This window comes from Sciurus vulgaris (genome assembly GCF_902686455.1).
Source record: "Sciurus vulgaris genome assembly, chromosome: 2".
Taxonomy (NCBI): Eukaryota; Metazoa; Chordata; class Mammalia; order Rodentia; family Sciuridae; genus Sciurus; species Sciurus vulgaris.
Genome location: NC_136462.1, coordinates 11,723,629 through 11,737,065, shown reverse-complemented (window position 1 = coordinate 11,737,065; position 13,437 = coordinate 11,723,629). Strand labels below are relative to the sequence as shown.

Genomic DNA, 13,437 nt, shown 5'->3' with positions numbered 1-13,437 from the left:
GTCACTGAAATGGTGCTGAGGGAGAAGAGGAAGGGTGAGGGGATGTGCTCTTTGCTAGTAGCCCTGTATCTGGAAGGCAGGTTTAGATTATAACCATAGATCTATATGCATTTTGGTAAAGTCCTTGTGTTTATTGTGCACAAAGTTCATACTTTATTTCACAACATCTAAGCTTTCTAGATGTCCTGAGGGTAACAGTGAATCATAAAACAGTAGAGCTAGTCAATTAGCCAATTTGTAAATAACTTATAATTGACAGAAAAGATGCATCTGGGACATGGAATTGCTTTGTCTCTGGGCTATGTGTATCAGGACTTGCTCGTTAGGCTGGCAGCAAAGGGGCACAGGGGTGCACACAGGGAAAGACAGGAGCAAGTGCTCAAGGATTGACATTTCCATGTGAGCCACTGGTGTGTGCATCTTCTGGCTGTACTATAGGAATACTTTAATTCACTGGGAACATGCATTCTTGCTAATACTTTAGTAGAAATCTGGTAACGAAACAAGCTTGGTGTATCCTGTTGCTTTGTCTCATTTTAAATGCATTAAGGGAATGCATTATTTTAGTTGTAACTCTGCAAATATGTCTATCCTAGAGGCCTGTTGCCATTTCTGTCTTAAGTGAAATTTTTGTCCCCAAGAAAGAATAACAGATTGAGTTGGTATAGTGTATTCTTGGTTATCAAAAATACTCATATAGCTTTGGGATTTTGAATTGGTGAATATTCATGATGTGTGGAAAAGCATGATACACACTACAATCTCAATCACAAAATGGGATATTGTGTATGTATATGCACGACCTGGAGGGACACGTCCAACTAAGCTGCTTGTGACTGGATGACTTTGTTCTTTGCTTGTGTTTTTGTTTTTCCTGTAATGCACACATTAACATTTAAAAAATAAATGCTATTTTAAAAACAAAACAAAAAACAAAACAAAACAAAAAAGTCCTGAGCAGACTCTGCTGGAGCCAGAGTGAAGTGGAAGGAGAGCTGAGATGCCCCCTTGGAGGCCTGGCATTTCCTGTGTGCTATCCTGTCCACCTCAAGGACAAACAGGGATTTTCTTCAAGGACAGTAGGGCTGTTCAGGAACCGACCCTGTGTGACTGTGGATGTTGTGCATGTACTACGTGCCTATCCAGAGAGGGTGAGGCGAGGGGGAGACTTTAAAGGCAAAATGAGGAGAATTATGTGAGACATTTTGAAACAATAATCTTTGGTTATGAGAATCTCTAGCCAGGATGGCATCAGCCCAGGGTTGCCGGGCAGACGTCCTTGTCCTTGTGCAAGTGCCTTGGTGTGAGGGTGCAGGAGCCTTTGAGCAAGGCCATGTCAGTCTTAGGCGATGGTCCTTGTTACCAGGAGTGAGGTCCCCTCTTTCAGGTCCTCCTGGCTTCATTTGATGTGTTTCCTACGATTTGACAAAAGTGACGCCATTTTGATTCTGGCGATTTTCACGACCCAGGCTCCCACCCATCAGTGGACAGCACGTGCCATCCTTGGGCCAAGAAGCATCTCCAACTGCAAGAAGGAGCATTGTCATGGGGGCTCCAGGAGCAGGTCTGAGGCGTCCCTCTCCCGAGGGGCCTCTACTTTGGAGTCCTGTGACCGTGGATTGTGGAGGAATATACTTTGTCCAGTGCTTCTTGGCACAGGAACAGGATTAAATCCCTCCATTAATTAAATTTAATACTAGGACCTACCTGAGTCTTGTTCCCTGTGCCACTCCTCCATCAACAAAGCACGTGGAGCTCCCAGGTTCCAGGATGTCTGCTGAGAGCCCCAAACCCAACATCTGCCAACAGAGAAGCAGCGTCAGGTTCTGAAAATCGCTTTCTGGAGAAAGTGACCTTCCAGGACCCTCTCTCCCCGTGGAGACTCCCACCCTCCCTCTGTAAGGACTTTGGTCTAAGAAGACCCTGTGTGATGCTGTGACATCCCGAGAACACACGTGGCTGGAGGGCCAGTGGTGCCTGAGGCGTCTGCTGTCTGGCCTGCCCCTCCAGCTGGAAACCGCTGTGCTTCTGTGTCTGTGGGTGCCAGTGACTGCCTTGGTGTCACCTGGGGGAAGCTCCAGAAACACGACGTGACCCACAGCAGTGCATCAAGCCCTAATTCAGTGCCCTGTCAAGGGCTGATTGACACCCCCAGAGGCCGATCTACCAGTGACTTTCCTGTTAGGATTCTGTCTCTATGGAGTCCTAAGTCCCTGCCTCCCCTCTGTGTGTGTGTGTGTGTGTGTGTGTGTGTGTGTGTGTGCGCGCTTGTGTTCACACATGACTCTTTCTGTGCATATCTGTATGTGGATAAATCATCCATGTCTAGGGAGAGACATGGATGTCTCTACTATGTCCTACTGCATAGATCTAAATAAAAGACTTCCCTAGAAACCATAGCCTTGGGCTTCTCTTGGGCCAGTCTGTCACCCTGGGGACTTCCTGGTTTCCTGCGGGCACACTGTGTTCCCCTGGTGGAGCAGCTGGGTGGGTCCCTCCAGCTGACCTGGAATTCCCAGACCACATGGGCATCACATTGTCCTTAAAACCTGTCAACTGGCAGGTCCTACAGGTGGGGTCTGAGGCCTCTGTGTGATCCTGATGGGTCAGAGTGAACCGCTCTGTGTGATTCTGAAGGTGAGCCAGCCTGGCATGGATGGGAAGGAGTCCCCACTTCTTATTTCAGCCCTTGATCTCCCTGGGCCCTCTGAGAACCTGGGATGATTGTCCCCAGTCAATTGAGGAGAAACTGCAGCTCAGAGAAACAAAGTCTTTCCCAAGGCCATTGACGGGAGGCAAGGGAAATGGCTCTCTGGTCCACGCTGACAGCCTGTGAAGGCTGGAGAAGGTTCTCCAAGGAGACACTCAGCCGGGAATCTGGTGTGAGTGGGAGAGCTGTCCCCCAAAGTGTGTGTCCACATCCTGATTCCTGGGACCTGTGCTTGGGACCTTATTTGGGAAAAACTTTATAGACCTACTTATTATACCTCAAGATGAGATCATCCTGGATAATCCTAGTGGGCCCTGAAGCCTGTGCCAGTTGTCCTACGAGGACGAAGGCAGAGAGAGCGAAGCTCAGAGAGACCCACAGGAGGGGCCCTGTGGGCAGGATGGCCGAAACCGCAGCGACGTGGCCACACGCCACAGAATGCCAGGAGAACAGCTTCTGTGGTGTCCAGTCTCTCCATGCAGCATCTTGTGTGGCACCCAGGGAATCTAACACAGCATCACAGCCAGAATCCCATTTCCAGGACGCTGTTCTGAGGAAGAAGTCAGGGATGGCCGTGCCATGGACGTCCCCCAGCATGGTCTCCCGAGGCTGAAAGTGTGTTCACAAGTAAATGAATGGGCCAGACATAGGGGACTGTCCAAGCTCACAGTGGCAGTTCCCAAAGAGGGGATCTTAGGATATCTGGAAGGATCTGTTAATGTTGGGGGGGCCTCACAGTCCAATGCTGGGTAGGAAAAGCAGGGTGGGCTGCTGTACGCATTAAATCAAACCACAGGAAAAAGCAGGCACTCGGCTGAATTTGACCCACACCGTCCAGAGTGAGAAGATGCCCGGAGAGGGCCACCTCATTGCGGGGAGGGTGGTCAGGGGTGAGCAGGAGGATGCTGGCCCCTCGTCAGCAGGAGCAGGAGACAGCCTCCCAGGTAGGGGAAGGACAGGAGCAAACCAAGCCACTTTCTAGGCCCCAGCCCTGCGTCCCCAGCTGCCCCCGACCCCGGTCTCACCCGGATCACTGGGCAGGACACACGGTAATCTGGAAGCTCCGCTGCAGCAACGCCCACCCGCTGGGCCCTGGACGCAGCAGCTCTCCCCACTAGCACTGATGGAGGGATGCTGCCCTTGGCGGTTGCACACCCAGCCAGGGACTCTGCCCCAAGGGAGGAGCTATCCCTAGGCCCCCTGCTGTATCCTTCCGAGTGTGCCCACCCAGAAGCAGGAGGGTTGGGTGTGCAGCTGGCCGGACACAGACGTCCTTGAGAGAAGCTTCCTTCCGTTTCCAGCATGAGCACTGAGAACCACCCTTTGACTTTGGTCTCTTGGCAGCTTGGCCTTGGGAATCCTCGCAGCTTGTGGAAGGACACACGGCCTTCCAGCTGTGGCTTTCCGATTTGTGGCTTCCGACTGTGGCTTCACAGTGAGTCATGGACGCAGGCCGGGCAGCTCCTCCGACTTTGTTCTTCTTTTGAATAATCGCTTTGATCAGCATTCTGATTTAATTTACATTTTTCCTAATTGCCTGAGTCTGATTTTTAAATGTAAAACTTTGAAATTTAAATGAGGGAAGGTCCCAAAGCTGCTTCAAATCCTTTATGGTACCATAGCAGTTTGGTCCTCCCAAGAAGGCAAAGCCAGGAAAGATGGTGAAGGTCTTTTAGCCAAACAAGCACTGCCTGGCAGGTACATTTTTTAAATGAAATTAGGGACTCATATTTGGAAATTGGGATAGTTTATAGTTTAAAGATTTTAAATTTCTAACTTCCTTGGAACAACAAGGAGATCCGCTGGAGTTGCTGAATCAGGCAAGGGGCTCATCTTCCCCTCCAGTATTCACTGTCTACCACACAGTGAGTGCGGCCCCTGGTACTGTGGGTACACCTGGTCCTGGGGAGGTGGCCACCTGGTGACTGGCCTCATGGTCATGTTAACAACCTGTCCTAAGATGGTCCAGTTGTAACTTCTCCAACAGATTCCATTCACAGAAAGGGAAACCAAGGTCCAGAGGGAGAAGTTGCTGATGGCCCCTGGGAAGTGGAACCCAGTCCTCCTGACCTCCATTCCCAGGTCAGCCTTGGCGGCCGTGGAACAGGTGCCCTTCCTGCTCCCCGGCCACGATCCTGCCTTCTCACGGGCCCCACCTCTCTCAGGGTTGCCAGGACCCCCTGTTCCCACCAAGCATGTCCCGGGTTGGGTGGGCTGACGAGACCAGCCAGGCTGGGAGGGGCTTCCCTCCTGCCTCCAGCCGAGAGGGACACACCTTGTGAACCGCTGCTGTCCCCTGATGAATCACAACCCACCAAATCCAAGTCTGACGTTTGAGTGACCCTCCTGAAGTCGTTGGCTGTTTCGAAAACCTAACACAATGAGACTCTCAGCAGGAGCACCCTACCGCCATCTCCAAGGTGGCGCGGTCACTTCGACTCTGCACAATGGTCAGCTCATCTGTCCCCTGGCGTCCCACCTGCACATCTGTCAGAGGTCACCCACCTCCCTGCCTCTCCCCACTGGTCTCCTCTTTGCAGTTTCCACAGTGCTGCAGGGGGAGGAAGAGGGAACGGCGCTTCCTTCGCCACGTCTCCAGCAACGGAAGCTGCTTACACGGAAGCCGCGGCTGCCTCAGCCCTGACTTCCTGCATGGCCTGGGCAACTGGCATCTTCCCCGAGCGTTTGGCCACACTGGCTCCTCTAGCTTGTCTCTCCTGCAGGCTCGGTTCAAATGCCCTGGGCTCTGACTGGACTTCCCTACCCGCCTGCCCCGGTCACTCTTCATCCCCTTGCTTCCTGCATAGCCACCATCCTGATGGAAAGTTCCATGAGGGCACACGGCCCTGCTCAGCCTGTTTCCAGAGACTGGAACACGACCTGCCACAGGGTCGACACCCATCAATGGCTGGTGATAGATAGATGCCCCATGCTTTACCCACAGACCTCAGCTTCCTCTTCCATCCATGGGAACATCCATCGTAGATCCAGGTGTGACACTGGGCTGCTTTGCATCTGTCAGGTGGACTTGCTTTGGAGTTCTTCAAAAAGAAAAGGGAAACAGAATAGCCATTTTAAAGGCTTTTCAATTCTAGGACTGATTGCAGAATCCATTGCTTGTAACAAGTGACTCCAACCTCAGTGCCTGAAAACGAGGACCTTCCGTGCTCAGGGTCAGCCGGCCGGGAGTTCAGGCAGGGCTCAGCCAGTTCCGCTCCACCGGGGCGGCCTGGTGTCAAGCACCGACTGATTCAGGTGGCTGGGCTGTTGGGCTTTGTGCAGCCTTCCTGTGTGTCTGGCTCTTTCTCCATTTGGTCAGCCTGGGCTTGCTCCCCAGTGGTGGCCCCAGGGTATTCAGACTTCTTACGTAGCCGCTGGTTTCCAAGAAGGGTTCCAGCTGCAGATCTCAGGCTCCCCCTGGGACTTTACCCAGCATTCCTTCCGCCCCGTATCATTTGGCCAAGCCTAGGGGATGTCCAGACTTGGAGGGAGGGAAATAGCCTCCACCTGTTGGTGGGTGGAGGAGAAAACCTTTGGAGACGTAGTTCATCCTCCACAGAACCAGTCCCATCTCAGGCCCCAGTGAAAGGACCCAGGGCCTTGCCTGGTGCCAGTAATTAGAGGATTACAATTATTCACACAAAGTCTACACCTGATGACTGGGCAAGTGGTCAAGGAAGGTTTTGCTGAGCAAATAAATACTAAGGACAAAACCTTAGGTGTGGCTTAACCCAACTTCGTTTCGTGATTTGTAAAAGGTGCTGGAAACGATGCAAGTCACACTGCTTGTGGTTGCAACCAGAGTCGGCGACACACTTTGAATTGCTTAAATAAATGAGCAAGAGAATTTTTAGCATGGCTACCGGCGAGACTCATGAAGCATGAAACCCAGGGACCCAGGGAAGACAACTGGGGGCCAGTTGCAGGAGTCTGTGGGCCACCTTCCCAGGCTCTGCTGCGGCCTCAGCTCAGCACATACAACTGCTGTTCCTCCCACTTCCAAATTCCGCTTCCCAGGACAGGGACTCATCGGTCTGCTGTTCAACTGAGTCACTAGCTCCAGCCTGTGGGGAAAGGCACAGGGCTGGCCAGCACTCAGGGACTGACCACTGTATCAGGTGCAGATCCTGGAGGAGATGGTTGAACTGAGACAAGAGAGACTCCTCCCCAAAGTTAGATTTGAAGGTCAAGATAAATGACACCACACGAGCCCCCAGAGAGGGTGACCAACCCTCGTACCTACCTAGGAGGGTTTCTGGGGAGAGCAGGCCTGCTTGCTCAGGCTGGTTCCACAGTGGATTGAGAGAGCCAGGGAAGGTGGCCAGGTGGGGGTCTACAGTGGTTTGAAGTCGGGGGTGAGGATTCCCAAGCATGGTTTGAACCAGCCCCAGCACCAAAGGAAGGGACCCCGGGTCTTCTCTTGTGATGGGCTGACAAATCTGACTCCATGAGAATGTTATAGGCCAGACTCTAAGGGAAATGATGAAACAGACTCCATTTTGCTCTGAAGACTCCATGTTATGTAGGAAATAAGCTTCTCCCATGGGAACACCCCACCTCTGTGCCCATCATCAGTAACTTAGTGTGACATGTTTACTAATATACAATGGCAACTCCTATGTAGTAACCAATGTACCATGTAAACGGTGATTGTGTGGATGTTAGCAACCATTCTTTAGTTTGTACCTAGGTAGGTTCAGTTTGACCCACTTCCCCCTCTGTCGATGATCTCATGATGTTAGTTTGTAATTTTGAATCATAGCAACAGACACTTATGATTGATGTGATTTTTGGTATAAGAACCCCTACAACCCTGTGGTCGGGGCTGTTCTCCCATTAGTCATTTTTTGGGGCATTGTGTGAGACAGTCAGCTGGCCAGCTTAATAAAGACTCTCAAATTTGGACTTCCCAGTGGTGATCGGTCTGTTCTTAATTTGCGCCTCATAACACTCTCAGTAGACCCAGATGTGGGACTGGGGCCCAGGGAGGGATGAGGTGAAAACCTGTCCAAGGTCAGAATCAAATAACGGAATCAGATGGTCGCCGGAGCCCGTGGGACCCCTGGGTTCTCCCTGTTCTCCCCACGTTCGTTCCTGCAGCCACTCCGGCTTAGAGGCTCACAGGCAGGAGGCTCTGGGTTGAGGCAGGGGCAGCAGGAGGCAGGGAGAGTGCGCGGAGCCTGGCGGTGTGTCCTGCTGCACCGAGTCCGCAGCTGCTCTGAACCCACAGAGGGCCCAGGAGATCGTGGGAGGGAGACAGGTGGGCCTGGAGGACAGGCTGCCCTGGGAGCTGAGACCCCACCCTGCCCTGCACTGTGGTTCAGGGGCCTTTCACCTTCGCAAATAACCTGCCTGGGGTCAGACAGAAAACACGCGTGGTAATTGCTCTGCATGGACAGAATCGAACCACACAGCAAGCAAACCGCACTGGGGTCAACCCAAGGCCATCTCCTCCGGGAAGCTGCTCCTGCCGCCCTTTCCACCCCTTGCTCAGTGGCTGCTGGCCTTGCCGGGGGGTGGCCTCAGTTGCCACCACTGCTGCCTGGGGTCCAGGTGGTTCCGCCTGGGTCTCAGGCCTGCCTCCTTCCTCTCCCACCACCCTTCCCTGCACACCTGGACCCAGGCACTGCCGATCAGTCCCAGCTGCCCTCTGCAGGATGTTTGAACACATTGTTCCCCTCCCCGACCCCCCCACCTTCCCCTGGCAGGTCCCCCCTGCTGCTCAGAGGTTCCTTCCTCAGGAGAACCACCCACTGCAGTGGGTCCTGCCTCCTGAGTCCTGGCTCAGATCAGATGCAGGTGACAGGAGTGTCACTCACCCTCCCTGCCTGGCCAGTGAGCTTGCAGAGCTCAGCAAAGAGCTGAGAGCTACAGTGAACACAGGCTGCTGCTGAGGCCATCTCCTCCCTGACCCCGCTGGACGCTTTCTCTTCCCCTCCCGCCTGCAGGAGGGAGATCTGAGCTCAGAGAGGGGGCGTCCGTGGTGTGGACAGAGCTGTGTGCCTTTTTGCATCTAGCTCCCCTGAGAACCCGCCTGGGCAACTTCTGCCCCTCTCTGTAAGAGGTACTTGGCTACATGAGACAGAAGAGTGGCCGGGGACAGGTGAGCTCTCCCACACACAAAACCATGCTTTGCACACAAAGCCCTGGAAGAACTCAGGGTCCCCACTGGCCAGGAGATGCCCCTGAGGCGGGCCATGGGCACGCCCCCTGGTGGTGAAATGCCAAAATGCAGGGACTACAGGGAGCAGGTGGTTCTCAAGTCCCACTTGAGTCTCAAGTTCAGAGTCCTGGATCCCCACCATGACTCTGAGTCAAGAGGCTCGGGGAAGAGACTATGATGCTTTGCTTTTCACAAGGATCCTTTTTTGAAAGAGTTCAGGGCAATCATTTTGGGGAAAATTGTCCCAGGAAAAAGTAAACTGTGTCCCTAAATTTCACAGCTGCCTCTGTGGTCTCATACGCTGTTTGTATCTGTCCCTGGGCCCATGGGTGTGGCACAGTGGCAGTTCCAGCAGCAGAGATCAGAGGCCCAGGCCACCTCTGACCTGGTCTCACTGCTCAGACAGCTCCTCTCCCTGACCTGAACCTGCACTGTGGACAGGAAGCCTGCGACTTCCCGGAGAGCCTGCAAAGTCTTTCTGCAGCTCAGCCATTTCTCAAGGCTTCGAGGCATCTTCCCCAGGCCAGACCCTGATGCAGAGGGGCAGATGTGACAAGGCAGGAGTCCTTGTCCTCTTGTACCTCACAGAGGATTGAGGAGAACCCGTCAACCTTCCAGATGTGACACAGGCTGACCCATGTCCCAGCCCTCCCAGAGGCCTCAGGCTGAGAAGCAGCCAGGCTGTGGGGCAGGACTGAGCCCTCAGCGAGGGGCTGAGCTCGGTCTGCCCTGCGCCCGGGACAGCAGCACCTGCCCTCCGCCATGGAGTCAGGGGCTCCCAGCCAGAGCTGAAGCCTTTCACACCTTTAGTCCCATGGGTCTGCTCCTTGTGGGAGGAAGTAACTGCCCAGCATGGAGGGGTTGCCCAGTTGTTGTGGAATTCAGGAATGCCCCGTCCCTCAGTGGTCAGACCTTGTGCATATTTCAGGGAGAGTCCAAAGCTATCGTGGGATTGTCTAGAGGACCACAGCCCAAAATTTAGGAACTCTGCTTCAGCCACATTCGCCCCTTAGGATAGGACTGGTGTAAAACCATCTGGAATAAATGACGACGTGACTCCCGCTCACATTAAGCACCTGAGGGTGGCGATTTCCTGACCCTCATGACAACCCTGAGATGTAGGGAGAATGAGCACCCAGAGTTTACAGAGGAGGACACCAAGGCAAAGGAACTTACCCAGCAGGGAGCAGGACTCAGTGCCAGCAGCAGTGTGGCTCTCCAGCCCTGCTGAAACCAGGAGGGAAGGACACGAGCCAGTTGGGGACTCAGCACATTGCAGGACACCACCCCTGGCGTCGTGCCAGCCTCCCCCAGTAGAGGTGATTGTCCCTAACCTGACAGATGAAGAAGCCAAGGTGGAGTGATTTGCCAAAGTCGGGGGAAGGAAGTGTGTCTGATCCCAAAGCTCAGACTCTGTCCTGAGCGTGCCAGGGGCAGGTGCCAGGAAGCAAAGGGCAGACTGTGTGCTCACAGCGGGGACATGCTGCCCATCCCTTGAGCTGCAGCCCAGTCCACCCCCAGTCCTGGAATCTTGCATCAGCCCCTCTCTCCCTGCAGGAGCCAGAACTTGGAAGCAAAACCTGCGGGGTAGACTTTGGTGAAGGGCATGATTTATTTTCACATTACTGAGACCTAGAACAAGTGTCCCATGAGTGCTGACAAAACACTTTTCGTGAGCCACATCCTATCCTGCCCTTGGGACACTGCAGGGAACAAACCTGGACCAGTGGAATGAGCAGTGGTGCCGGCAGAGAAGCTGCGGTGCTGGGGGAGAGTGGACCCCTCTCCAGCCCTGGGGCAGCTCCCAACTCCCGCCTTGGGTGAGCGCTTCCTGGGCTTTGGTGTCCTTGGGCGTAGGCTGGGATAAGAGGAGCGCTCCCACTGTGTGGGAGGTGGGGACTGAGAGCTGGCCTCCCTCTGCCTGACGCACCAGGGCTTCTGTCCTGCTGTCCATGTCCTGTAGGCGCTGTGTGCCTCCTGCCCAGCAGTGCATGTTCTGCGGACCCCAGCCTGCTCTCCCGTGGACTCCTGCCCGCTGGGCCAGGGCGGAGCTCCAGCCAGCTCTGCCACAGCAGGGCTCCTCCTGGCTCTGTGCCAGGTCCCGCCCGGGGCTTGATGTGCGCATGGGGCTTGTGTGAAGGCCTCTGGTGCCGGAAAGACATTGAGATCACCTGCCAGGGAGCCTGAACGGCCACCTTTGTCCTGCAAAATGGCCTGAGGAAAGGCTGCCCACGAGGGCTCTGAGGTGCAGAGACTCAATTCCTGGAGAAAAGGCAGGCCTCGTCTCCATCGTTGAAAAGGGAGTGGGCCAGTTGGATTCCCAGCCAAAGGAGGGTCTGGTCGCTCCACGCACCCCTCCTGGGAAGCCCTGAGCTTGGGCTCCAACCTCAGAAATGCCGTCGTCCAGGTTGCTAGTGGAGGCCATGGGCAGGTCCTGCCCACAGAGGGGTCCTGCCTGGCCTGCATGCTGGCTCTTCCCAGTTCCACGTCCCTGTTCCTCACTGTGTCACCCTGAAAGTCCTCACCTGGCTCATGGGGCACTGGGGTTCGCTGCCCCTGCTCCTGTGCAGCCCTCATTTTGAAGCGGGGTGGGCAGCTGAAACCCAGAGAGGGAGATGAACCAGCTGACGTTCACACAGTAAATGAAGGCCAGGTGGAGGCTAGACCCTCCCAGGTTTCCCCTGGGCCTTCTCAACCTCATGTCCCCTGGGAGGGTGGGCACGTTCCCTGAGGAGGCAGACGGCCATCTTCCCATGAGGTTTCCCTGTGTGGAGACCCAGGCGTCTGTGTGTTAATGATTGGCAGGTGGGGGAGGCACGAGGCGTCCTGATAGGGCCTCCTTTTCCAGTCCCGAGCTTGACAAGTCACCCCTGCGGCCAGGATGACCACCTCGTGGCCACTGCAGGACTGAGTGTGCTGTGAGTAATCCAGAGGCTATGGAGCTGGTGGAAACTGGAGGGGGAGTGACCGATGGTCCCGGCTGGTCAAGACTGAGAGTTCACCAGGTCATGTGGCCTCCGTGCTGAGCCTGGGAAGTCCTGGGCAAATATTCGCCTCGCTAGACATGAGAAACACCAAGGCTAGAAGGAGCCCTGCAGCTCATGCCCACCCTCCTTGCTGAGCTGCTGGGCAGGTGGCACCCAGCACCCAAGGCCTCCCACACAGCTAGCTCAGGGCAGCATCGGGTCCCGGTGCAGGCGGTGAGCTCATGCCAGTGGGGGATTCTGGGAAATCTCATTGAAAGTCACAGGGAAGTATATGGTGTTAGCGGGGTGCTGAGCAGTGAGTGGGGGTCCCAGGTGTGGTTTAAATGATCCCTCCACTGCCACGGGGGGTGGGGGGGACAGGAAGAGCATTGGGAGCTACTGGTCTAGGTCAAGGTCAGCAAGCTGGGATTGGGCCAAATGGGGCCCACCACCCATGAGCCAAGAGTGGAAGATGTAGTGTGAGCACAAAATCCCTACATACAAGTTTAAAATGTAAGTCGTAAACTTAAAATGTCAATGTAAGAGTGTAAATGGTCGAAAGTACCAACAGATGAACAATATCTGTGACATCTGAAAATTATTTGAAATTCGGATTTCAGGGTCCACCACTCGTCTTGCTGGAACCAGCCCTACCCACCCACGAGCAACTTCTCTGCCTACTTCCCTGCAGCCATGTCGGAGCCGAGACTGAGCCCGCAAAGCCATGGCTAGGACCGCTGGCTCTATACGGGGAAGGTTTCTGAACCCTGGCCTGAGTGACGGGCGTGGCGACGTGGCTGAGGATTCCGGTGTCAGGGGATGTGGGGGTCCCAGGAAGAACCTCCAGGACGTGCTGATGGGGAGAGGGTGCAGGGAAGGCCAGAGAGAAGTCGGGTGGCCGCTGCGTGTTTGGTCTGAGAACCTGGTGGTTGTTGGTCATTCGCTGAATCAAGAACAGATTTGGTGGAGAAAATGGAGCAGCCGGTCTTGGGCAGGTCAAGCTCGTGGTGGGGAGGGGAGGAGTCCTGTGGCTCAGCTTGCAGGTCACCGCGTGTGGCTTTCTCCTCGGGGCAGTGATGACGGGCGGCCTCTCTACCCACCTCCCCCTGGCGGATGCTGGAAGAGCGCGACAGGGGCCGTAGCCTGTGACAAGCACGGGAAGGAGCAGCATGGGCAGCAGCTCCTGGAGGAGGCTGGACACCTGGGGCCCAGCTGGGAGTCTTCTGGTTGGTGACTTGGTGAAGTCACCTTGGGGCCTCCGTTCCCCCCTCTGAAGTGAGAGTTGGAGTCTAGTGCCAGGAGTGTGCTCTGGGGTCTAAGGCAGTGTCACCAAGTGTGTCCCACTCACCTGGAGGGGGCCGGGTGTCCCCTTGCCTTGGCAACCCTGTGCAGGGGTAGAGGGCAGTGCTCACCTCTCCTGAGCAGGCCTGGGTGTCTGCGGGGGATGTCTGGACTTCACTCTCCTCCTGCAGACCTGAGAGGCCGAGCATGCGTCCTGGCCATTGCCTGCCCCTTCTGGCTGGACTCCTGACTGGACTCACGGTCAACCTGACCACCAGGTCACACCCATGCTCCCATCACGAGTTCCAGGGATGGAG

General features: G+C 55.0%; 1 protein-coding gene across 3 annotated transcripts; it reads right to left on the bottom strand.

Moving 5' to 3' along the window:
* Positions 1–1,201: 1,201 nt before the first annotated feature.
* Positions 1,202–13,437, bottom strand: LOC306654298 (uncharacterized protein). 3 transcript variants are annotated; one of them, XR_013761926.1, is made up of 4 exons: positions 13,188–13,437; positions 10,050–10,100; positions 1,708–1,799; positions 1,202–1,415 (listed from the first exon to the last, which is right to left on the bottom strand). XR_013761926.1 is itself a non-coding variant. In XM_079127695.1 (4 exons), the coding sequence occupies exons 1-4, from the start codon at positions 10,996–10,998 to the stop codon at positions 1,400–1,402; spliced, it is 351 nt and encodes a 116-aa protein (XP_078983821.1). In that variant the 5' UTR covers positions 10,999–11,071; the 3' UTR covers positions 1,202–1,399. The 3 variants fall into 3 exon arrangements, 1 of the variants encoding a protein (XP_078983821.1); XM_079127695.1 differs by lacking the exon at positions 13,188–13,437 and adding an exon at positions 10,804–11,071 and having other exon boundaries at positions 10,050–10,097; XR_013761927.1 differs by lacking the exon at positions 10,050–10,100 and having other exon boundaries at positions 13,188–13,434.